Source organism: Micromonas commoda, chromosome 1, assembly GCF_000090985.2.
Source record: "Micromonas commoda chromosome 1, complete sequence".
Taxonomy (NCBI): Eukaryota; Viridiplantae; Chlorophyta; class Mamiellophyceae; order Mamiellales; family Mamiellaceae; genus Micromonas; species Micromonas commoda.
This window is the reverse complement of record NC_013038.1, coordinates 1,308,975-1,334,870: the sequence shown is the minus strand read 5'-3', so window position 1 is coordinate 1,334,870 and position 25,896 is coordinate 1,308,975. Positions and strand designations below refer to the sequence as shown.

Sequence of the window (25,896 nt, the reverse complement as noted above, 5' to 3'; positions counted from 1 at the left end):
CGCAAAATATGCAACATCGCGCGTCGACCGTCATCATCTCAAATAGACCATGCACGGGAACAAGTTGGAGCATCCCCATCGTTTTCAGAAAAAGCGATGCAAAAAATATTGTTGGCTCACGATGTTCACCGACTGTGGATCTAATTTTGTTCAACCTCCTTGATGCATGGGGGCGACTGCCATACAGGTTCAACCTCCTTGATGCATGGGGGCGACTGCCATACAGGTCTTTACCCGGAAGTCTGCCCTTGCTGTAAAGCGATCCAGGGTTTATTTCATATAGTCTCTCCTCTAAACCATGCAGCCTATTGCGAAGAATCTTAATCAGCCACCCAACGTAGCGTATGTCGCAAGTAGGAATGCGTGGGGACAACACACTTTCATGAAATAATTCTTGACGAATCATCATTTTTAACTCAAACCAGAGCAAAAATGAAATTTGCCTCTGACAACGCTCAACTCTGAGACATGCACCCAGCTGTCCAGTCCACAGTTCCCGAGACAACAGCCTTAAAAAGAAATCTTCAGCAAATACAGCCCTCCGGCAAGCGGAACGCGAGTCAGAGACAGTGGCATGGTTGTTAACAATGCCTTCATGCTGGTTTATCTTTGCTCCACACGAGCACAACTCTAGCGGAAGCTCGACTTTCAGCTTAGGTGCAAGTTGAGTACCTTCAGATACTTCATGAAGGCAGCACATCATTAGACGAAAATCAGCGCGATAGAATGTTCCGAACCTGCATGTATTCGTTTCCAAGCTGCTGATATGATTGTCTAGGAATACGGCCAACTGTTCACGGATACAATGTAAACCTTGTTCAGCAGGGCGCCGAGCTGAGATATGTATATATGATGCAGTGGAATCAGTCGTGTAAGTCTTCGTTGATGCAAAAAAACAAGGATCATCTCCTTTGTCAGTGGTTTGTACAGCATCCTTTTGGTGCAATTTGCCAGATCGTTTCTTCGCTGCATGGGAATCAGAATCAGTGAGCGAGTGGGCTGTGGTCGGCACAGTCTCGCCATCTTCCAATCGGCGATCATAGGAATGCAGACTCCTTGTCTGACTCCTTGTCTGACCTAAGTCACATGGATCGGGATTCGCTTCATCAGCATGGATAGAAAACAGTTGTGGGCGTTGGCCGTCCAGATGCTCCCGAGTCAGCGGCAATTCCGGTAAGATAATAACGTCCGTGAGTTGCTTATTGTGGCTAGTAACGGGGCTAGCGTCGTTTGCCTCGATGATGCAGGAGAACAGGAAAACAATGTATGCAGGAGACACTACAAGTGAGCGGCGCATGCCGCAGCCCGCATCGCTCTGACCCGACCATTGGAAATAGATGGTCATCAAGCGCCAATTCGTGCTTTTTCTTGATTAAATATTTCCGGAGTCACTCCGTCTGTGCTTTTCCTCGAGCTCATATATTCAGCTGCGACACAGCTCCTAAAACTTGGATTACAACTATGGCGCCGGTGCGCGGGTCGAGGTGAGCGCGCGCGGCATCATCCGACGAGACGGAGACCCCAATTCGCGCGAGGTTATCTTTATCTTTACGTCACCGCGTTGATGTTCATTCAGCGCCGTCGATCGTCGACACATGCGCGCGTTCGTTAGTGTTTCAGTGGCGAAGCGCACACGACGCCGTGGGCGTGCGCCAAAAGGACTTTTCACATCGGGGGCGATGGAAAGATGCGCGCGATCATGGCTTTCCTTCAAGCAACGCCGGATCATCGTTGAATATCAATCTGGACGAAATATTGATATTGATAGAGGTAGGCAGATATGTTGGTATCTGAAACTACGCCCAGCACCCCGCTGGTAAAATGCGAGAGCTGAGTGCCAAGCTGCGGATGACGTGGTGATTTTACTGTGACAGCACTGGGATGGGTGTGACAGCCCAGAGAATCAACCGTCATTCATGTGATGAATGCGCCAGTGTTGATTCTATTGCTACTTTTGGAGTGCAACTGCAAGTTTGCCAGCCATGATGATGAAATATTGAAATATAAATATGATTCATTCTTCCTCGTGTGCGGAATTCGAAATTATCAGCAGTGACATATCTGCCCAGTTGAAACTCTTATATCCACCAGCTGTTAATGGTGCATCATCCACCCTCGTCCCGGCGCTTGCCTCTGTGTGTAAATTGCTGGCACCAGGTGCCCCTGCATGGTGCAAGTCACTGAGGCTGCCAACTTTGTGGACATTTCCAAGATTTCCAAAGCTTGCAACTTTTACCATAGACCCAATATTTCCACTTCGACTAGGTATCCTGTGTATCTTCATTCCTTCTGGTTCGTGCAAGCTTGCAACGTCATGCATTCGTTGCTTCGTTACACCTGAAACGTCAAGACAAAGAGATTGGAGAGCGTTTGATGAATCCATGCGTACCATTCCCTTCATCTTTGCACCAGATGCAATGCGTCTCAGCGCTGCTTCCGCTGCCTTGACGGCAACGGTTTCAGCTTGACGATGATCTTCCAAGGTTCCTGGCTCAAGAGGGAGGCGCTTCTCCCCAACCGTGTCAAGATTTGCCGTTATTTCAAGTCCGTCAAGGAGAGATCCATCTTCGAATGACAGCTCTGGTTCCTTTTCTCGCTCATTTTCAGGGCCATCCTCAGTAGTACAATTGTGTTGTGAGCTGCATTGACTCGCCGCCGCGCAAAGGGGCGGAGGTAAATTTGTTGAATCTGCAGGCTCATTCTCGCCAAACGAACATATGGAAGCTGTTGGATCGCCTGAAGCACATCCACCCTCCTGTGACTTTGAAATACTAGATTTCCCGTCAACGAATGAGGTATCATCAAATTTCCTGCTAATTGGCGCAAGCCCGCGTAATGCATTTGCGGCCGCGTCTGCGGCTGCTGCGGCCTCGATTTGCGACACGGCCTCGTCATTCGCATATCGTTGAGGTGTGATCCTTCGGTGTCCATAGATGAAACAACCTGCAGGGACCACGTTAAGTTTGGAGCTTCTCACACTTCTAAACATTGCATTAGCCGAATCGAAATTCGCAATAACAACTGTTCCGTCCACGTCCCTGCCATACATGAGCGGATATGTTCCTGAGGGGTCTCGAGCAGCAAACAAGCGCACTGAACGCGAGTCAAAGCAAGCGAATGAAAATCTTCCACGAAGTTTTGGAAGTGATTTGGTCCCAAAAGCTTTATACATGTGGCAGATAAGCTCGGCCTCGTAGCATCTGCCTCCAACAAGTTTACTTGCGGCCAATAAAGGACTTTGTGTGATTGCTTCACCTCTACGTCCCTCTGGGCTAAACAGGCGCCAGGCAAGATAGTCAACGTTTGTGAGATGCCCGCAAAAAGAAACTATGACCTCGTTATCAGTAAAAGCCTGAATTGCGGGCCCGACAGAAATTGCAACACCGCCACCTTCAATTGCTCGCGAAGATTTCTGAAACTCCAGTGCAGAAAGGGCATCATGCAAGTCTTTTGCGGCAGTGTCTCTCGAGGCTCGTCCGGAGCTATTAACTCGTAATGTCTGGGAACAGCAAAGAACAGTGAACCTTGGAGCGTGGACCGATAGATGTTCAGACGCACCTTCGGCGGGACTACACACATGAACTTGCCGACACAAGCGGCACTTCTGCATTTGTCACTTGCCATAGGAAACACGAGCGAAGAGATCGCACTGGCCTCACGGTGTTGAGCGGCACGAAGACCAAGAACAACATGGTTACTTCTCCTCGGGATACACAAAAGTTAAAGTCAACTTACATTAAATTATTTTTAAGAGGTATACTAATATCAGTCTAATATCCATCCTTGTATTCATAATATCACATAATATCTCATATTATTATTATTATTCTGGATTTCAATCAAGTGTGAAACATCGAGTCTAGGTAATAAGTTAAGCGGAGATAAGTGATTCGCATTTGTATTTATCTCGCTCATAATATGATGCCATATTACTTCGCGTCGTACCGTAACGTGTTTGCCCTTATTACGGTTTCGCTCGTACGAGTTTCGAGTACCATACACTTAATCCATATATAAATTAATACCTTCGGTAAGAAATTAATTCTGAATTTCATTAGGGTGAGATACTTTTTTCATTATCAATAAGATTATTAATAATGATAATATGATATCATAACCCGCTTACATACTTGCTAAGAACATAAGCGTTACGATCTATGACAAATAAATACCTGTGTCGTTGTTATACTGTTGTTATCTCTAAGTCCTACGTTTACCCTTATCATTATTAATGATAAGGTGCTTATGTTCTTATTAATATGGTTATCAGTTATCGATAAAAAAGTGCCTCACCCTAATGAAATTCAGAATACCAGCAATAGATACGGAACTTACATTATTCGAAGATAATTTTGGCGACTAATAGTTCCTTCTCAGCGGATCGGGTTTCGGCGGGGGCTAAACAAAGACTTAGCGATAAATTAGCGCAATATCGCAAGCAATTTTCTCTTTGCCTGCCATTGATACTGCTCATATGTTAGGAAACGATGCGCACAACCAAAGTAGCCCTGGCGTGACTTATAACTGCGGCGGTAAGGCCACCCTACTTCTACTGAATACTCATTTTTCGCTTGTTATATTCAAGCAGTTCCTCGCGTGACCCGCATCGCAGATTGCGGCACCGAAGTTGTTTTGCGGCCTGGCGACATTGTCATTTGCCGCGAGTGCGGTTACCGCATCTTGTATAAGAAACGGACAAAACAGAGTAAGTTTCTGCCCACAGGGCCGTTCAAATCTTCACACTTGCTGCTTCGCAATAAAGACCTAAGTTGCTTTCGCCCCTTGTCTCAGTCGTACAATTTGAGGCCAGATAGGCCAGGACCGGACTATCGAACTCGATTGTGTCGTGGTCAGTTTTGTATATTGCACGCAATCGAACTTTGTAGACTTGATCTCAGAGCACAATACAATAGTGAAATTGTTGACATGTTTCCTTTACAACGCACCCTAGCTAGAGAGGGGTATTGGAAATAGGCAACTAAGTGTGTACTACTGGATAACCTCAACTCGACACCGTTTTCATATCGCGCTTCCCTCATCTTTCCATTTGCCAGCGCATGCCACGCATTGAAAGAAGAGCGACATTCCTTCTGACGTCGTTAGGGAGAAAAATACTGCTTCGCCGTGATCACAACTTGGACAGTGGACTTCGGAAGAACGAGGGAGAGTGGGATCACTGCGCACGTCTTGAATTATCGTTGTAGTCTCTGCCGAGGTATGATGAATGCTGTGTCGGTATACACAGTGATCAATCGCATCGACCTTGTATTCACAATTCCGACATGCGTAGATCAACTTCTTGCGGTCGCGGTCCTCTTTCGGGTACAGTAAATCGTTGCTGTTTGGGCAAAAGCGCAGTTTAACCGCGCAGGGTCGACTGTTTGCCCCGCGCATCACGTAGCTCTCGAATATTCTTACACGAATAAACACGAATAAGAGAGAAATGTCCGAGGGTTGATACGTTTGTTTTGCGTGATGCGAGTAACGACCTTCTCGAGGATCTTAAAGGAGGCGGCCATGGATCAAGGCAAGGACCCGTTAATGCGAGCGAGGTGGCATCTTCTAGTCTCACTCGATAAAAAATGTTTTCCTTGCTTGATGATATGATTTGAGATAATACCTTCGTTCGTATGAGGTATCATAGTATTTTATTTTATTAAATATTATCCGTAGGTGCCTCCCTGTGAGACTGATGAACAGGAACGTTCGGTTCCGGGAGGCTGATTTGGGACGAGTCTCGATGAAGCTTCGGTGAAGCCTCGGTGAAAGACGCATTGAGAAGGGCTACTTATTATGGTTTGAAGCTTAATTTTCATCGATACTTCGGTCAACTTCGACGTCTACCATCGCCTCACCAGAAGACGCCTTGGCGTCGACTCTTCGGTCACAAGTGGCGTGCGTGTGAGGACGATGACTACGTGCACGCCAAGCGCAACGACAAGGACGTCCCGCAGAACAGTCGTCGTCCAAAGACACGGAAGGCGTCGCGCAGTGTTGTTAGTATGCAATAAAGTAACAAACGACGATCGTACGGTTGTTTAGTCTATGACTTTTGCAAATAATCGAGCTCTCGACCAATCAGAAGACGAATAAAATGTTACAGAGTTCGAAAAAAGTTGGGGTAACACTTAGAATGTGGTACTAAATGTGACTTCGTCACTGGCGTTCCTCGTCCAAAATTTAAGTCAAATTTATATCTTCGAAGGTATCTATATCTTCGTTCGTATTATGATACCTTCGTATCATAGTATTCTGAATAATTTCACTAGCTAGGGTGAGGCAACTTTTACATCATAGATAGTCTTTCATAACTTATTATTAATCCCTTTCGACGGCAACTGTTCGGCGGGACGTCCTTGTCGTTGCGCTTGTCGTGCACGTAGTCGTCGTCCTCACACACACGCCACTTGTGAACGAAGAATCGACGCCAAGGCGTCTTCTGATGAGGCGGTGGAAGACATCGAAATTGACCGATGTATCGATGAAAATTCAGCTTCAAACCATGGCTAAGAAGCCCTTCTTAGTCCGTCTTTCACCGAAGCTCCATCGAACAACACTCTTAAAATGACTCGTCCCAAATCAGCCTCCCGCGAACCAACATTCCTGTTCAGTCTCATTAACTGGAGGGAGGCACCTTGCATGGATAATTAGGGTTAACGATGATAAGTCTAACTTTATTGGAACGCGAATTTAATTACTATATATGTTATCATACCATATATGACGGAATTAAATCAATGGTACGTACAGCAGTGTACGTACCTCTAGCTCCAAAGTTAAATAGTCTACTTATTTACCTTCATATGATATCATTTCATATGTAGTTATCTTCACTTTATCTTCATTAGTAGGGTGGGCCACTGGTGGGCCCACCTGATTGAAATCCAGAATACCATAGAATACCAAGCAATCAAGGTACGAAGCCTTATTACGAATGAACCTTATTTATTTACACGGTTTCGAATGAACGAAATAACCTTCGAAGCTTTATTATTACGAACGAAGGTATGGATACGAACGAATAATAAGTAAGGTATTTATTAACCTTCATTCGTTCGTACCTTCGAAGGTATTTATATTTACCTTCGTATTTACGAAGCTCGCTCGTGAGTGTTATTATTACGTGTGCGACTTTGGAGTACCTCTCGCAGCAGGCAAGGTGAAATTCCACCCTAGCTCATAAAAGTTCCACCACCTCAGGAATGTCGACGCTTGAAGATGTCATCGAAGGCAAAGACTATAACTTTCCCATAGAGGTATGAGATCAAACTGTCTCCGCCCAATATCTCGTTTTGCCCTGGAAGCGCAATCGACAAATGCTGCCTCGACTAGACCACCAAAAACGATGATCGATAAAAACCTAGGTTTCATCTCTCGTCAAGTTTCGGAACCGTGGAGCTGTTCAAATTAGTCAATCTTCGCGCGGGCGTGTATGTCTCTAACTGGATCGCGTTGATCAATACACAGGAGGAGGCAGTTCTCGAGTATTGGAAACGGACCAATGCATTTAAAGAGCAGCTTAGGCGAAGCGAGGGTCGCCCGGAATATGTGTTTTATGATGGACCCCCGTTTGCAACAGGCCTTCCCCACTACGGTCACATTCTCGCGGGAACCATTAAAGACGTGGTAACCAGGTTCGCCTGTTCTACTGGGTATCATGTCACTAGACGTTTCGGCTGGGATTGCCATGGACTTCCTGTTGAATATGAAATTGACAAGAAGCTTGGTATCAAGGGTAAGGAAGACGTCCTTCGACTGGGAATTGGAAAATACAATGAGGTAGGGAATAGATGTCCTTCCCATTTACATTCTTCTGAGTGAAGGGCGTGATACTTGCATGCTTGCTGAGAAGGAGTCAAATAGTCGGCATCGTGTCTACAAACCCTGTGATGCAACTGTGACCCCCAAACAAGGAATGTCGCGACATCGTAATGCGTTACTCCAAGGAATGGGAAAAAACTGTGTTGCGCACGGGTCGCTGGATTGATTTCGAGAATGACTACAAGACGTTGGATCGAAATTTCATGGAATCTGTCTGGTGGGTTTTCAAAACCCTCTGGGAGAAGAATCTTGTTTACAAGGGTTTCAAAGTAATGCCATATTCCACTGCATGTAACACTCCGCTGTCAAATTTTGAAGCTGGCTTGGATTATCGTGACGTGTCGGACCCTGCCGTAATTGTGTCGTTTCCAATAGTCGGATGTGATCTTAGTGCATCCCTTGTTGCATGGACGACGACCCCGTGGACACTACCTTCAAATCTTGCGCTTTGTGTGAACCCGACGTTCACTTATGTATATGCAAGAGAGCCAGGTGGGAATGTCTTTGTGCTGGCCGAAGCACGGCTCAGTACTCTTCCAGGAATGAGGAAGAGGGACAAAGGTAGCAATCCAGAGAACCTTCCTGAAGGCTGGGAAATTCTGCGAAAGGTACTTGGATCGCAACTTAAAGATTTGCGGTACGAGCCGATTTTCCCGTTTTTCGAAGCTGACATGAAGGTCACAGCCTACAAGGTATGTTGTGATGGGTATGTCACTGATGATAGCGGTACTGGTGTCGTTCATCAAGCTCCAGCCTATGGCGAGGATGACTTCCGAGTCTGCATCGCCAATGGCGTAGTTGTAAAGGGTGGGATTCTGCCTGATCCTGTTGATGCAAATGGTTGCTTCTGCCATCCAGTGCCTGACCCTTACCTGGGGAAACATGTGAAGGAGGCAGACAAGGATTTGATCGCTGCAATTAAAAACATGGTACGCCCAAACATATTCAAACTAACATATGAGCGCCCCAACATGCACACACGTGCGACACTAATTTTTGGCCTTACCTGAAGGGTCGCCTGGTTGACAACTCTCGCATCGTCCATTCATATCCATACTGCTGGCGCTCTCACACACCACTCATTTACAAGGCAGTGGCTTCATACTTCGTCAAAGTCGAGGACATAAAGACCCGACTCCTTGAAAATAATAAAAAAACGCGCTGGGTCCCTCCTCACGTACAGGAAAAACGTTTCCACAATTGGCTCGAGAATGCGCACGACTGGGCAATCAGTAGAAATCGTTACTGGGGAACTCCTATTCCGGTATGGTGCTCGGAAGACGGAGAAGAAATACGTGTTTTTGGTTCAATCGCTGAGCTTGAGAGCGCCACAGGGAAGGTCATCGATGACATCCATCGACACTTCATTGATCATCTTGAAGTTCCATCCAGCAGAGGGCCAAACGTCCCTCCTCTTAAACGCGTTGAAGATGTATTTGATTGCTGGTTTGAGTCTGGAGCTATGCCATACGCCCAGCAGCACTATCCATTTGAAAACAAGGATTACTTCGAAAGAAAAATTTTCCCTGCAAATTTTGTCGCAGAAGGTCTTGATCAAACCCGGGGTTGGTTTTACACCCTGATGGTTTTATCCACTGCACTTTTTGACCGCCCTGCATTTCAAAACCTCGTGTGCAATGGACTCGTGTTGGCCTCAGATGGGAAAAAAATGTCGAAAAGTCTGAAAAATTATCCAGATCCTAATGAAATCCTAAACAAATACGGTGCCGATGCCCTTCGCCTGTATCTGATAAACTCTCCAGTTGTTCGGGCAGAGCCACTACGATTTAAAGAAGAAGGCGTCTTCGCTGTACTCAAGGATGTGTTCTTGCCTTGGTACAATGCGTATCGGTTTTTGGTACAGAATGTACGCAGAATTGAATCCGAGACACATATGTCATTCAACCCGTTTGCTAGTGATCAGAACGGAATTAACGTGCTCGATCGATGGATCGCATCGGCTACGACTTCTCTGGTCACATTTGTTAAAAACGAGATGGATAATTATCGGCTTTACACGGTAGTTCCTCACTTGGTTACCTTCATCGGTCAGCTTACAAACATTTATGTGAGGTACAATCGTTCACGCATCAAAGGGAAAAATGGGGTAGACGACACGCGCCGTGCTCTCACTGCGCTATACAACGTTTTGTTAACACTCTGCAAGATGATGGCTCCGTTTACACCATTTTTTGCTGAAAAGATGTACCAAAACCTTCGGCGGTGCCTCCCTGAGGAAGGAAAATCTGAGCCTTCTGTTCATTTCTGCTCATTTCCCGAAGCTTCTGCTGCTGTTCTTGACCATCGAGTTGAGAAATCTGTCGCCCGCATGCAAGCCGTTATCGAAACAGGACGTCAGATTCGTGAGCGCAATAATAAGCCTTTGAAGACACCGTTGAAAAGGATGACAGTGGTACATGCTGATGGTATGAACACACGATGCCCACCATTTCTCCTTGACCCGAACCCCGTTTGGTGAGTTCAATCATTAGCTGAAAATTTTTGAAACTTTCCGCGCAGAACACTTTCTAGCAGATCTTCAAGGGGAGCTAAGAGATTTCGTGATTGAAGAGCTAAATATTCAGCAACTTGACGTTAGCCAAGATCCGATGAAATTTGCAACAATCAAGGCAGAGCCAAATTTCGCTGTGTTGGGTAAGCGCCTTGGAAAGGCGATGGGAAAAATAGCTAAGGCCGTGAAACAGATGCCTCAGGACGATCTGCGTTCTTTTCAGAAAACTGGCGCGTGTGTAATCGATGGCTATCCACTTTCCCGTGATGACATAACAATTAAATTTGAGTTTTTCACATCGGTAGGTGTCGATACTAAAAATATCGATGCTGCCTTGGGGGAGGATGATGTCATGGTCATCATAGATCTGGCAACTGATCAACAGCTGCTTGATTCTGGTGCGGCACGTGAGCTTGTCAATCGCATACAAAAGCTGCGGAAAGCAGGTGGACTTCAAGCCTCAGATGAGGTTTGGGTCTTTTTTGAGCCAAAAATGCTCACGGACAGGAAATCAATGGATGCACTTCATCGCTTGATTAAAGCTGAAGAAGAATATCTGAAATCTATGCTCAGCCGGGAGCCTCGTCACATATCTTCGAAGCCATCACATGCAGTTTCTATCGTCAGTGACTCATGTACATTGAGTACCGGCACGGAAATCACACTGACATTGACACGACCTTGCATTTCCATCAACAAGGATGCTCTCCGGTCGGCTTGCGACGATTCTGAGGAGCTTGCTGCTGCCGTTTCTGCTGTCATGCTGTCCCGCGAATACCTATCGATTGCTTGTGAATGCCATGAGGGTGATGGCATTTTGAGAATAAGTGTAGATGACCGCGATGTGAACCTTAAGGCGGGCAAGGAATTCATATTGGCGTGAACTTCTGATCGTCCCTGCCTGAAACCCCACGAAATGCATCGAACGTTTCATGTTCAATTCTGTCAGCATTCCTTCGTACGAACGAACAAACAGGTGACGAAGCTAGCGAGCTAGATTTTAGCCAGCTACGAATAGATAAATTGGTCGATTGGTCACGTGTTATTTACCTTTAAAAAGGTAACATTACGAAGGTACCAAGGTACCTTCGAAGGTATCATCTCCACGAAGGGACGAAGCAAGGTACCTTCATAGCATTATTAATGATCAATTTGGATTATTATTGGTAGTCTATTATGCTCACACGCCATGACATGGCACCGTGTTTGCTCCTTCGAACCGCGGCTCCAGATTGCCTCGCACCTTTGCAAATGCGCATTTGACAGGGAACTCGACCTCCCCATGCCCTGCCTCACCAACGCGCTTCGCTGCATCCTGCCGCACGCGGCCCTCGAGCCGAGTAAGGCCTTCGACCACCTGCTCTGTGTCTCCTTCAGAAACGCAAGGGAAGTAACGCAACATCTGACCACGAAAACTCGGCAACGTTGATGCGCTCTGCCGATGACAATGTCCTCGATGTTTGGCGCCGAACAGCGTATTGGCAAGCGGTCCAGCGCGCGCGCCGTCCACACGAGGCGCCATACAGGAAGGTATATCTTCTTTACTTTCCCTGCTGATTGAGCATGTATGTGGGTTAGTGCAGTGGTGTTATGATATTAGTGATCAGTAAAATCCCACACAATAGACCATATTCCCTATATCGTTGACTCGTTGATTTCGTTGACTCGTTGACTGTTGACTAAAACAGGGTCGCGGGTGTTTTTTTTCCCTATGGCGCCTAGTTAGGCCCAGTCAGGACGCAACGTCGCATCGTGCGACGCAAACTCGTCAACACCAATGCGCGCTGTTGATGATGGCGTCCTCCATCTTTGGCGCCGAACAGCGTATTAGTGAGCCGCCCAGCGCGCTCGCCGTCCTCACGGGGCGCCATAGGGGGAAAAACACCCGCGACCCAATTTTTAGTCAAAAGTCAACGAGTCAACGATAGATATATAGGGAGTCTGGTCTACTAATAATATATATCAATTGTGCCGTTGTTTTGAGTAAAAAATCAGCCGCACGGGGCAAACAGTATGTGAGGGTATTTGTCCATGCGGTTTGGGCTTGTATGGGCTTTTTGTACCGATGGAGCATCCGTCCAAATTCTCAACGATGTGTATTATTAGTCGTAACAAAAATGCATTATTAGGCAGCAGGATTTTGCTTCATTGACTCGGGAAATCGGTCAGCTGTTTTTTATTTAGATCAGACTGCTGATAAATATGATATATTCTATCACTCGTCCCAAATATAGCTATATGTTGTCGACTCTATCATATTCTATGTTCATATTATTATTAAACTATCATATGATAAATAAATTATAAATAACTTACACATGCATACATGAATCACGCACCCACTAATAACTAAATAAATAAACCACATGGTCGAGAATTTGTACGCATGCTCCATCCGAACGAAAAGCAACATACCTTCTACAAACCTAGCTAGCTTGAGCTAGCTAGCTAGGGCGAGGTTGCTAGCTAGTTTATGGTGCAAAATCGAAGTGCACGGAACACTCAGGATCGGAATCCTACCGGACAAAAGGAAGAAAGTTGAAGGCGAATCCTTGGAACGACTCCAGACGCAGTTGGCAGGATCCACACGTCAATTTGAAGACTACTGATATTCAAATGATGATGTCAGCGTTTATTCAAAGACTTCAGAAAGAAGTGTCAATCGTACTGACAAAAACACCCTCAACGCGCATGCTTTTCATGAATATTCGCACTGCGAGAACATGGTTTATATAATAACCTCTCGACCGTGCGACGTGTCGAAGTTAACAATAGACAGGTCGAAGATGTCCTTCAAGATATCTCATGCTGTTGTGCTATGTATGCTTTTCCCTGCGATTTGCGCAGCGAATTACCAAGACGTTGAAGTCAGCTTCACCCTCACCACCAGGTGGCAGGTGCGTTTTACCTTCAAGCACCGCGCTTTTATCACTCCAAGACGGTCGCGTTTGAACCCGTAGAACGATTCGGCACTTAAAGTTCTAACCAAAATCCTTATTTCGACCCCGCGTTTCAAGGCAACCTCATTTCTACTTGAGACGGCCGAGTTTTTCGCGGACTATGGCCCTGACAGTTACTGGGCCTTTACTGAGTCTTGGCTCGAGCCGGGAGACCATGACTGTAGGGCGCGGATTCTTAATGCTGCACGCGGTGCATCTGACTCCGAGGATATTTTCAAAGCCTTACAGCTCGCACTCAGAGTCCGGCAATATTCGCCACGCCTCGAGATGTTTCGCTCGATCGCACAGGAAAGCTTCAAAAACAATTTTAACAGAAACTTTGAAGAAAAGCAAATGTTGAAGTGTTGCTGGGCCGAACTCGGCACTTCGGGATTTGTAGCGACCACAGAGGAGGAGCTTCGAAACTTGATTTTCTCATCATCAAAGATTAACGTCAGTGGGATACGGCGCTCCTCAGTGTTTGACCACGTGTATGGTGGACTTGCAGTTTATATGAACATGAGTAAAACTGGCACAGGTCAGCTCGAATCGCAAAATATGACTCCTCTGGGTTCTCCAACAATCATTCTTTACGCCGCACTAGGAACGTCGTGTTTTAATAGCTTCCACAACATCATGGCTGCCGCGTCATTGCGAGGTCAAATCCAATATGTCCACCGACCAATCTTGCTAGCTGGCTGTGAAGTATCAGGCTGCGTGGGCCTGGGTGCTACAGATGACGAGCTTAGACTCGGTGGCTTTGGTGTGGAGATGGTCATTAAAAACACAGAGTATAATTCTGTAGACATTACCAGAATACGCAGCAAAGACGATGGTGACATGTCGAAAATGCGACATGTTCTTTCCCGCCATGTGGAAGTTGGTGGATGTAACTTAACTGCGTTAGTGGTGCGATTTCCGGGACTGGCTTCCAAGTTGACAACCATACCTAACCATCCACAGCACGAAAATATACGCGAAAATCTTGATATATGGCATTTTAAGAACATCGGCTTGCAAGCCACTCATCGAATTTTATCCGCGGCCGATCCATTTCAGATGCTAGAAGACATCTCACAAAATTTTCCATCGCTTGCTGCGTCTCTTTCTCGCGTTGAACCAGGTAATATTCTCATGACTGAAATTATTGAAAACCAGAAAGTTATTCGTCCCGGCGCGCATGTCATGCATATGAATCGTCGCCCTCTAAACCTTGACACGATCGACTTATTTTCATTGGTGGAGCACATATGGACCGATATACGAGAGGGGCACAGCCTGAAAGACTTTGGCCTTGACAGTGAGCAAATTCGCGCACTTCTCCAGCCCCAGCTACCAATGCAGATAGCTTTTGGTGAAGGGCAACCCCGTATTAACCTTGAAGATTCAGATAGATTGGTCAGCTGGACGAATAACATCGAGCTTGATAAGAACTTTGAGGACTGGAGTCGCAGTATTGAGCTCTTAATTAGTGCCCAACAGGATGGTTCAATCCCACGCTTGCGTCGCAATATATTCAATATAGTTGCAGTCATTGACCTCAGCCAAAGAGAGGGACTCAATCTTGTGAGCACAGTCCAACGGTATATCAACAAATTTGACGTTCCTCTGCGGCTTGGGCTTGTCTTTGTTGACAGAGAGGCAGAATCTGAATCTGAATGGAAAAGGGATGCAAACGATAATGGCGTGTTTCAGAACAAAAAACAAAACGGGGATTTCGAATTACCCTTCGGCATTTCTATTGGGACGGCACTCGCACGAGCTGGGACTTTGCTCTCTCGTCGGTATGGGGGAAAGTATGCAGGTGAATTCGCACGTGGGATCGGCGAGACTCATAAACTTATATCACGAGTGAATGTTTTAAATGATCCGTTCTACAACAACGCCACTTGGGCAGCTGCAAAGGAAATATTTAATCAGATCTTCAAACGTGCTTTCGTTGCCAGAGAATATTCTACCAAAGGAGTCCGGCCTGATGAAGATACGATTGACATGCAATTGCAGTTTGCCCTTGCTGACATTCTTTCTTTCGATCTTGACGAGCGTGACGATTTGACACCAAGCTCTGCACTCTACGTCAGTCAGGCAAAGGATCTGATTGCGGCTAAGGGCATTACTGTTCCGTCGGTCCTTGTAAATGGTCTGTATTGTTCCCTTGCCAATGCACGAAAACTTGAAAGTGAACTTGAGCAAGTGGCAATGCATTTGGTTCAACTGGAAATCCAAACATTTGCAACAGCAATATCTGAAGGAAATTTGACAGACAAAATCTTAGACACATATCCTGGCGGGGCCTACGGTTGGGTTCTTCGTGACGCGACACCCAGATACGTCCCATTCATTCAAGATGCAGTGATATTTCCATCGACATATCTTGTGATGCGTCCCCCGTCTAATAGAGTGGAGAGCCACACCTACCCCATTGAAAACTTTGTCAACTACATTTGTAAAGATAGCCTGAAAGTAAAGGACACCACCGTATGGTTTGTTTCTGATGCGAGCCGTCCTGCAGCAAAAGCAGTCATCGATGCCGCTATTGATTTCAACAAACGTACCTGGAAAGGGGCGCACTGTCAAGCTAACGTCCGTTTTGCTGTACTCCACCCGCCAGGTGTGGCACCGTCACAGGAGGCGAGAGAAGCTGCACAGAAATTTCGATCTCATCATCTCGGCGATTATGATCTTGACTCTCTTCTAGTGCAACAGGGCAATTTTGTAGCTCGACTTCTCGGCCAAGAACACATGGCGACTTTTCGCCCTCCTGAGGTTGGTTTGCTAATTGTAAACGGACGGATCCTTGATATTCCAAGGGATTATCAAATGGATGCAGAAGATTTCTGTTTACTCCTGTCTCAAGAACATAGAGCCCACATTGATCTCGTTCGCCAGATAGTGGGCCGTTCCGTTCCTCGTAGCCTGACAGCCACGGATACCACGCGGATTTCTGATATGTATATGCTCAGCACCTCTCTTCTTGCATGGCGGCGCTCAGAATATGGTGTGAGGCGTGAAGAGGCCGAAATCTTGAAGGTCCTTGAATTCACAAAAAGTGCAGTCAGTATATCAGGTCACGGCACAGTGGCTTTCGAGGCAGTATTGGACCCACTCAGCAAGGATGCACAGCGGGTCATATCTCTCATCAATGTTATTAAAGAAACTCTCACCTCCAGCGTGACTGTCCGCATTGTGTTAAATCCAATTAATACTCTGCATTACTTGCCCCTAAGTTCATATTACAGGTATGCAGTCCCACTTGCACCTATTAGTATTCACCCGAGGGCGTACTTCACCGGGCTTCCCCTGAAAGAAAAATATACGGCACATCTTGACATTCCTGAAGCATGGCTCGTTACAACGACCGCTACACAATATGATCTTGATCATCTCAGTCTCGAAGAGTTACCGGATGGATTTAATTTGGTTGAAGCTGAATTTCAAGTTGAAGCTCTCTTAGTCACTGGGCATTGCGTGGACATCAACAGCAATGAACATCCGCGGGGCTTGCAGCTGACGCTCAAGAATCCATCGGAACGCGCAGGGACCATAGTGATGTCGACCCTCGGCTATTTTCAGCTTCCCGCTGCACCAGGAGTATGGTCCCTTGAACTACGCCCCGATCAATCTGCAAGCAACTATTACATGGTGCCAAATGATGAGTTCGGCAAGTATGCCCAAAAGTACGTGTATCAACAGCCAACCCAAGACCGCGGCGTCGAGTTTATGTCGAATCACGCTGAGCTATATGTTGCAAGCTGGAAAGGCATTTCCCTAAATCTCTATGTTAAGCGACGACCGGAAATGGAATCTCAGGATGTTCTGAGTGGTATTGACCATCCTGCATCATTGGAAACCGAGAGGAAATCTAGAATAACGAATGTCCAACTCTATGTGCCGAGTGTTAAACTCAACGGTCGTTTCAGCTTCAGCTCGATACTGGCGAGCTTCTTGGGGAGATGGAAGCTTCATACATTTGCCGACACTGGACCTTCGGACTCGCTCAAAAAGCTTACAAATTCAGACATGCCCAGGAGCAGGATTGCCGAAAATGCTTCGAGAGATTTGACACTAGCTGAGGCTTGTCACGGTGAAAAAATTCACATCTTTTCGGTTGCTTCCGGCTATCTTTATGAGCGCCTCATCAAGGTTATGATGCTCTCCGTGCGCCGCAACACCAAGAATCCCATAAAGTTCTGGTTTGTGAAAAACTGGCTTTCCCCTCGCTTTAAGCAATACTTGCCTCATTTCGCCTCCAGGTATCGTTTTGAGTACGAATTAGTAACGTATAAGTGGCCAACGTGGCTGCAAAAGCAGACAGACAAACAGCGGATCATATGGGCGTACAAACTATTATTTTTGGATGTCATTTTCCCTCTGTCGCTTGAAAAGATTATTTTTGTGGACGCAGATCAAGTTGTACGAGCTGACATTAAAGAACTTTGGGAAGTAGATCTGCACGGAGCACCGTATGCGTACACTCCGTTCTGTGACGACAATAAAGTTATGGATGGATTTCGGTTTTGGAAGCAAGGGTTTTGGGAAAGGCATCTTGATGGGAAGCCGTATCACATCAGTGCACTTTACGTGGTGGACTTGAAACGTTTTCGGCAGCTCGCAGCAGGGGACACACTACGAGTCATTTATGAAAACCTCTCAAAAGATCCTAACTCATTAGCCAATCTTGATCAGGACCTCCCCAATTATGCCCAACATCAAGTGCCTATCTTTTCTCTTCCACAGCAGTGGCTTTGGTGCGAATCATGGTGCGGCAACCAAACCAAATTGTCTGCGAAAACAATTGATCTATGTAATAATCCGATGACGAAGGAACCAAAATTGAAAGGCGCCGTGAGGATAATTGCGGAGTGGAGTTCTCTCGACAACGAGTTGCAGCAGCACACTTTGGAAGTTGAACAACTGATGTCTAATATTTCTGGATCGAAGAGCAATTGGGTCTAAATCCTTCTCCTGAACCCAAACATCTACCTTCGTACCTTCGAAGGTACCTTCGTACCAAACTAACACGTTTTTATGTTGACTAGTACCTCTGCATGCGCTTCACCGGGATGCCCGTAAAAGTCCGCAAAAGGATAAGTGAAGTGCTTCCATGGGCCATCGAACCATTCTTGCCGTGGGAACATGGCCAAATGTATCGATGAATACTTACACGACAAACATCACATCAAGCGAAATTTGCTGCTCTTTCTTAGATTTGTCATGGTGCAGGTTAAAACTAGAGTTTGGTTCGTTCCCTTTTATGGTGCTGATCTGGCGTCTGGCCTTTAGCCAATATCAGAGAAGAGGGCCACCGAAAAAAGTAAGATCTTTGAAAATTATGATGATCGAATTGGAAATTGCTTTGGTGATGATGATCGCCCTTAACTCTTGTTGCTAGCGAGCACTTTTTGCTTTCAACACAGACGTATTACAGCTTGAATTCGTATGTACTTCATCAAGCAGATTTACGATTGTCATTAGAGTATTATAGACTACTTGAAAGTTTCTTAACAGTAGACTATGGAAGCTGTAGATCACCTTCGTGCTACGTTGAGCACCGCCATCATACAAGCTGTAACGTACAGTAACCGAATACTTTTGAATTAATTTTACTGCAGCTAGTTCGCCGCCTGACATATATAACATCAGTCATCCTCGCTCGTTCAACCGATCATTTTTGCCTGAAAAAGAAAATCCAAAGCTGCAGAGTGCCCCTGAGACGCTCCGTCTCGTGCGATTCCTCGAGCGTTTCTTTGATGGTTGGTATATGCAAATAATCCTTATAAAAAGACTGAGTACCAGCGCAGGGTACCCAAAATTTCTGCTAGCTACAATCATGAGAACGACAGTGCCGAGGCGAACATCATGAATCATGCGCTAGCTGTAAATTATGGATCGGCAACGTGCACCGTGTGTCTCGATGTTTCTAACAGTCTTGCATTCCTGTGCTCATTCTACCGGTGGCCACTCCACGGAACCGATTTGACTTATCGTCTTTCCAAGCTTTTCCACTGCTACCTGCAAAAAATAATACAAGCACGTGAAGGCACCTTATCAGCGGATACGCGGCAAAGCAATTGAATCGTTCATTCGACTTTCCTTCAACCGTAAGTGTAAGCTCGAAAATTGGCTGGAAAGCTCGTCATGAAAGGCTCGACAGGTAGTCAACCGTTTCGTTTTCTTGACCACCTACTTGTTAGATGTTATAATCGTCCAGGGATAACAGGAGTTTTGGCACACCTTATCGAGGACCGACTTTTGAAGATCATAGCGAGATGTCGCTAGACGCTGCATGATGTTGAGCTGGGATCCTGTTTGTTTTAAGACCAGTTCTGGGACTCGGAGTTGCTGAGATTGTATCACACCTGCATCAAGGTTATACAGCAGGGTACGTCATTAACATAAGTGACGGTAGTGCGCAGCGCACTTTTTAGTTCACGTATCTGCCCGGATAAGCACTTTATCGAGGTTGAAACGAGATTCTCAACTTCCGGTTGACGCCTTTATTAAAGTGGACAGGACGTTTTATTCAAATCAGTGCGGCTTTAGCGTCTCGACTCACTCGTTCTTCGTGTTTTGCGTCACGCAGGCTGCGACTCGCTGCTGTAGTCGTGGAATGACGTGGGTCGCGTACACAATTGAGAACCCGTAGGATACTTTCAGAGATGGAAAACAGGACAGAGTTACCAGCTGTGATTGAAGAGCTCTACGGCGGTCAGGAGCCAAACCGTTTGTCTGCGAGAGGAGATGTCATTCCAACGATATTTCTGCAGGTCTAGCTCATATGCCAAATAGGGCGCGTACGTCATCCACCGTTATCTGAAGGGCGTCAAGGATGACAATAGTATCTTGCCTACTACTCAACCGGATCTTCATGCTCATGCTTGTTTGTGCTTCTCTACTGCAGAAACGACATGTCGCTTGTTCCACTTTTGAATTGCTTGGACTAAAATACCCGCTGCGCGGTATCGGATGCTGCAATATTAAATAATGCTGGCACCACATTATTCCAACCCGGCTTTTTTTCGGTTTTCAAACTTTGACAGTTTTATTCGTCTTCTGATTGGTCGAGAGCTCGGTTATTTGCAAAAGTCATAAACTAAAGAACCGTACGGTCACATCTATCGTTTGTTACTTTATTGCTGCATAACAACTAGACTATCTATACGTACGAAGGTAGACTATGCGTCCCAAATAAATAAACCAGCCTCCCGCGAACCCCATACAAAATTTCCTCAGTGCAAGGGAGGCACCTTTCACGGATATATAGTCACGAACGAACGAAGGTAATAAATAATGTTATTCCAATACGATACGGGATACGTGATAAACTTTTATTTTCAAACTGATCAAGATTTGGAAGCAATCATGTACGTACCTTCGTATGTGATTTGTTTGCCATTTATTTGCCTTACTCAGTGTTGCAGCCCGGCTTCACCTGCGGATATTGAAGCATGACCAGCTGTGCAAGGAGGATCAAGTTGCAACCAAGGCCGACTAATCAGCCGAGCACAAACTCAGTTTGTGTTACCGCGCGGCTGTTGAGTATTCGTGAAAGGAACCAAAGCTTCGGTGCTCTCTTTCGATTACGCGCGGTCCCGGACATTTCCGGGATAGGCGTCGTCTTATCTGATTCGATGACACACTTCGTACTTGACTTTGACGCACTTGACTGTGTCCGTTCAACTAGTTTCGGCGAATTACCGCTAGCCGAGTCATACTTTACTGGCGCGCAGGCCTTGCAGGGAAGTGACATCGTTTCGGTGAACGCCTTGGGAACTGGTCCGGAGCGCATGGAAGGAATTCTCTCACCGATATCCGACAATATTGAGGCCTTTACACTTGCCGCGCAAGAGTTTTTCAGAGAGAATGACGTTCCGTATCCATTAGGCTCCGCGATTATCTTCACCACATTCATAGTCAAGGCGCTCACTTTTCCGTTCACGAAATTACAGGTAGAGAGTGCACTTAACATGCAGAACCTTCAGCCACAGACGGAGGCTATTCGGGAAAGATATAAGGATGATCCCGAAAGGACAAACATCGAACTTAATCGCTTATATGAAGAAAACCAAGTGAGCCCTTTGGCGGGTTGCGTTCCTTTACTCCTGACCCTTCCAGTTGTTTGGGCCTTGTACCGCGCTTTCAATAACGCATCAATCGACGGTTCCTTCGATGAACCTTGGTTTTTTATTCCGTCACTAGCCGGCCCGAGTCCAAATCGCGACTTGAGCTGGCTTTTACCTCTAGATGTCGACTACAACCCTCCGATCGGATGGCACGGTGCTATGCTTTATCTCATCGTTCCTGGTCTGACCGTACTAAGTCAGTATGTGAGTATGGACTTGTTGAAACCAGGAACAGGTGACAGTGGGCAGAAGGATGAAGAGCAGCGACAGTCTCTCCTGCTAAACCTTCTGCCTTTATTTATTGGATACATTTCGCTCACTGTTCCAGCGGGCCTGACTTTGTACTGGCTATTTAACAATATCTTTACAACTTTAACACAACTGTACCTTCGCCAAGGCGGTGGCGCAGTGTCAAAAGTTGAGAAAGTGAAAGACGTCACGCTAAAAGTACCACTAGGTTGCGTATACGTCACCAAGGAAGGCTCGGAGGTGCAATCCAACGATGTTTCATTCATAGGTCCATACATAACCTGGGGCGATACAATTCAGTCTGCGAATGTCACGAAGATGAACGCAGGTGGGGATGCGGCTATCACCGTGTGCGATGGTTCGGATAACGCCACCGAAGAAGATATTGAGGCTGAAAGGTTCAAGTTGGAAAGACTCGTCTCTAAGCGCGGGAGGCGTGCGCGTGATCCCCGTGAGAGAGATCTTGCGAGTACTGATCATCTTCGTGAAGTCATAAAGGATTTTAAATCCGCTGGGATGGAGAAGGAGGCCGTAGAGATACAAGTCGAGCTCGACAGGATCCTGTCACTGGGTGGCGATGAGTACATTTCTAGACTGAAAGGGTGATGGGAAGGATGCTGAAAACTCACTGTGACGATTTAGAAAAAGAAATCACGGCGTGTCAGTTTTCCCAAGAGACTTTCTGCCGTTCATGTACCCTCATGTACTCTTCGGCTGCAGACATTCGGACTCCTCGGCTGTTCTAAGGTCATTTGAAGACTTGCAGCCTGCCCTTACAATTCACACATCCATTCCGATACAGTTTCACCAGTTTCCACTTTCCTTGCAAACATGGTGCTGATTATATCGGTAAAACTTCATGATGATAGCCGCCTCCAGCCCGTTAACCAGGAATACATAGGTCATCTTCAATTTTCGACCATGCAAATGCTGCAAACTTGAGCACCACATTATGTAGGCCAATATCGTCATCCCCTCTGCGGCATAGAATCGAAAAGTCGATTCATAGTAAAACAAGTTGCAAAAAAATGCACCCAGCGACCAACACATGAGTGGTATGGCAGAATACTTTTCTTTCCGGGAATCCCTCAGGAACATTAGAAACATCGTGAAAGATGTGGCGTAAACCCACAGCAGCACACAAGACTGGTGCCTTTCCCAAAGACAGCGTGGAAAAACACTGAAACCAAGTAATGCTCCAGCGCAAGCCACCCCTGAAACCATCTGAATCGCTGCAAGAAGAATATGCGGCTCCTTCTTCACCGTCATGACGATGTGCCAAATCGTGGAGTCTACTCCGCAGGCGGCAACGTGAAAATAAAAGAACGCGATCCAGTCCGGCAAGAGCTCCAAATAACCACAGATGGAGATGTTTTTCGGTGGGCTGAAGCCTCCGGACAGGGAAATCAACACGAACAGGACATATTCCAATAGAACTAGTAACGTGCCATACGAGTGAGGTTGCCCTGCGTCACGCGGAGCACACTCGCCAAAGCAGCCTCCGAGCACGTTGGGATGCAAGGTTAATAAGTGTGGCGTGACCCCTGACATATTAGCGCGGAAACACGTCAAGAAAGTGTTTTTGGTCGCCTTCGAACAGTCTAAGCTAAGCTAAGCCTCTGTGGCGTTGCGCCGGAACTACTTAGAAGGTTGCCCTTAATCAGTGACGGCTGTGTTCGCAGGCACCAATGGATAACAGTTCGCGCTTGCAGCAGTTTGGGGCAGCGCTGCCTCTGTTGAGCGATGGTCAAAGCTCGAAAATGTGTCTAGCTAGCTAGTGTTCAAGAACGCGATGTTTTCATGTCACGTGACGCAGGGCAACGAAGGTATCTGCTAATAACTATATATCAGTACCTCATACAATATATCCATACATATTTAATATTTAAACCTTCGAAACTTATTACGGACGAATTAAGTACTGGGAGGTATAACTGGTATATATTCATGTATGTGATACGAAGCTTATTTATATTAAGGGTTTTATGTATATTATGTTTTATGTTCGTTCGCTCAAAAAGTTGTCCCTCTCTCGTATTCGTTTCTACACGTATGTACATAGTCTACGTACCTTCGAAGGCACGTATACATGTACATAGTCTATATATGTATATATATATGTACATACGTACGTACGTTAACCTCTTCACTACTCATCAGGTACGTATATATGTAGGATCAGGTTAAAAAAAGTTCTGAACATTATTTATTTGTGTGAATGAGTACATATATGTATGTAGAATCACTCCCAAATTATTATTAGCCCTGCCTGCTTGCCTTATTATCAGCCTGCGTCAGGGTCTGTGCGTGAAGAAAAAATAAGGATTCTTTTTACGATTATTATTAATAGAAGTTTACGATTATTTATAGAAGTTATCGAAGTTATTTTGAAAACCCGCTGACAGCAACTGCACGAACGCCGAGTTTCAAGTGCCGTCGGTGAGAAAGGGTGAGGCTTACTCACCATCTTGAGCACTTCATTGCGGTTCTTTAACCCGAGCTTTTCTACTTTTGTTAGTAATGCCAAGCTAGTGGGTGCGAATTACTGAGACAAGTTTCTTCACCGCGGACGATTTCAATAGTGAGACTACTTTTGCTCAGGTGGGATTACTACGCGACCTTAGGACTGCACCGCGGCGCTTCTGAGGACCAGATAAGAAGAGCATATCGTAAACTTGCTCTTAAATATCGCCCCGATAAAAATGCGGGAAACGAGGATGCGGCCAATAGGTTTGCTGCGATTGGCCACGCATACGGGGCACTATCTGTTGCGGGTAAACGTCACTTCTACGGAGAAGAAGGTGTCAAGCAACGTGCTCAAAGCAGTCGCGGCAACAGCGCCCCCTAAGATACTTTCTCAACTTTTTTCGGCAGCAAGTTTGGCGACTTTGGTGCAGGAAGGGAGGCAGAGGCACTCAAGGGTGATCCGATCAACGTTGACCTTGAGGTCAGCCTGAAAGATCTATATCTTGGTCAACTTTTGCGCCTTGGAAGAGATAAAAATGTCATCAAGCCAGCAAAAGGTGTACGAAAATGCACCTGTAAACAACATATGGTCACGCGGCAAGTTGGACCTGGGATGTTTCAGCAACTTGCCAAAGAAGTGTGCGAGGAATGCCCAAATGTTAAGATAACACGTGATTGTGAAAGCCTGGAATGTCGAGATAGTGCCTGGCTTGCCAGATGGTCATGTTTTAGAACTTTTTGAGGAGGGAGAGCCCATACTAGACGGCGACCTCGGAGATATCCGCTGACATTTTATCGCCGCTAAAGATCGCATATTCACTAGGGACGGTAACAACCTTCGCATGACACATCGGATTGATCTGGTTGATACGCTCACTGGATTCCGACATAATTTCACCCACATTTACGGCCGCATGGTTGAACTCGCAAGTTCCGCGATCATCTTCCCGGGCGATATTGAAATTAAATCATCTGAAGGTATGGCGGTGTATGAGGGCAATGAGAACTTCGGTTACTTTATCATCACGTACCAAGTCGACTTCCCAATTCCCTTGATGATGAACAAAAAGTTCAAGTGAGGAAATTTTTTTAGCGTCTTTCTGAAAAGCAGTTTCGTATGTCGTACCAATGGTACAAAACACGCAGGTCACATCATCTCAATCCATGATTCGGACGGATTTTAATCTGCGAGTCGGACGGATCTTCAGACGGATTCGCCAGTGCACAACGTGTTGTCTCCCCTATGGAGTTTTCCGATGGAAGCTCTTTTGAAGCAGCCAAAAAGTTTGCTTCTCTCAATTCGCAGATGCTTTTGGCAGCTAAAAGTACCGTTGCAGCGCCCTCGCCGTATTGAGCTACCCCTCCTTTCCATTTGGTCGGTTCCTGGGTATTTCGTAATGCACATTCATCATTCATATTCCAGTGGATGAAATAAGAGCGCCGTTTGACAAGTTTCATTTCACACACGATTTGATCACTACTATTCCATATGTGATGGCAGGGATAAAACATCGTCGACATTCGTGTCCGTAGACCTGTCAACCCTGCGTACTTCTGCAGCAATACATTCGCATAGTCAACCACGGTGAGCAAGGACCATCTCGATCGACCCTGTGCATTTAGTGACAAAATTGAACAACGAAGTAAAGTTTACTCAAGTTTCCTCAACAGTTCCGAGCACTATCCTTAAAAGGTTAGGTCTATGTCGCCATTTTTTAATTCCAGCGCCATAACCGGTTCGTTCTTGTACAAACCTTCGCGGCCAGTCACCGATTCCGGTCTTTAA

At 46.0% G+C, this 25,896-nt stretch overlaps 7 protein-coding genes across 7 annotated transcripts; 3 read left to right on the top strand and 4 right to left on the bottom strand.

Moving 5' to 3' along the window:
- Window positions 1-1,991: 1,991 nt before the first annotated feature.
- On the bottom strand, window positions 1,992-3,624 carry MICPUN_55322 (predicted protein; the record flags this gene model as incomplete). Its single annotated transcript, XM_002507206.1, has 2 exons — window positions 1,992-3,489; window positions 3,555-3,624. 2 exons carry the CDS (start codon window positions 3,622-3,624, stop codon window positions 2,015-2,017), a joined length of 1,545 nt encoding a protein of 514 aa, XP_002507252.1. The 3' UTR covers window positions 1,992-2,014.
- A 1,286-nt stretch (window positions 3,625-4,910) lies between these two features.
- Window positions 4,911-5,496, bottom strand: MICPUN_51672 (predicted protein). The gene has a single exon (XM_002507205.1). The coding sequence runs from the start codon at window positions 5,392-5,394 to the stop codon at window positions 5,020-5,022; it is 375 nt and encodes a 124-aa protein (XP_002507251.1). The 5' UTR covers window positions 5,395-5,496; the 3' UTR covers window positions 4,911-5,019.
- A 1,762-nt stretch (window positions 5,497-7,258) lies between these two features.
- Window positions 7,259-11,216, top strand: ILES (predicted protein; the record flags this gene model as incomplete). Its single annotated transcript, XM_002507602.1, has 5 exons — window positions 7,259-7,382; window positions 7,466-7,779; window positions 7,914-8,750; window positions 8,834-10,247; window positions 10,342-11,216. 5 exons carry the CDS (start codon window positions 7,259-7,261, stop codon window positions 11,214-11,216), a joined length of 3,564 nt encoding a protein of 1,187 aa, XP_002507648.1.
- Window positions 11,217-13,119: 1,903 nt separating this feature from the next.
- On the top strand, window positions 13,120-18,228 carry MICPUN_55318 (glycosyltransferase family 24 protein; the record flags this gene model as incomplete). The annotated part of the gene is made up of 2 exons (XM_002507601.1): window positions 13,120-13,230; window positions 13,351-18,228. 2 exons carry the CDS (start codon window positions 13,120-13,122, stop codon window positions 18,226-18,228), a joined length of 4,989 nt encoding a protein of 1,662 aa, XP_002507647.1.
- Window positions 18,229-18,847: 619 nt separating this feature from the next.
- On the bottom strand, window positions 18,848-20,271 carry MICPUN_55317 (predicted protein; the record flags this gene model as incomplete). The annotated part of the gene is made up of 6 exons (XM_002507204.1): window positions 18,848-19,284; window positions 19,362-19,455; window positions 19,507-19,631; window positions 19,694-19,767; window positions 19,829-20,001; window positions 20,071-20,271. The coding sequence occupies 6 exons, from the start codon at window positions 20,269-20,271 to the stop codon at window positions 19,193-19,195; spliced, it is 759 nt and encodes a 252-aa protein (XP_002507250.1). The 3' UTR covers window positions 18,848-19,192.
- Window positions 20,272-21,725: 1,454 nt separating this feature from the next.
- On the bottom strand, window positions 21,726-23,385 carry MICPUN_55315 (hypothetical protein). The gene has a single exon (XM_002507203.1). It carries the CDS (start codon window positions 23,193-23,195, stop codon window positions 22,449-22,451), a length of 747 nt encoding a protein of 248 aa, XP_002507249.1. The 5' UTR covers window positions 23,196-23,385; the 3' UTR covers window positions 21,726-22,448.
- Window positions 23,386-23,862: 477 nt separating this feature from the next.
- On the top strand, window positions 23,863-25,655 carry MICPUN_55314 (predicted protein; the record flags this gene model as incomplete). Its single annotated transcript, XM_002507600.1, has 5 exons — window positions 23,863-23,876; window positions 24,050-24,093; window positions 24,227-24,457; window positions 24,494-24,811; window positions 24,918-25,655. 5 exons carry the CDS (start codon window positions 23,863-23,865, stop codon window positions 25,187-25,189), a joined length of 879 nt encoding a protein of 292 aa, XP_002507646.1. The 3' UTR covers window positions 25,190-25,655.
- Window positions 25,656-25,896: the final 241 nt, after the last annotated feature.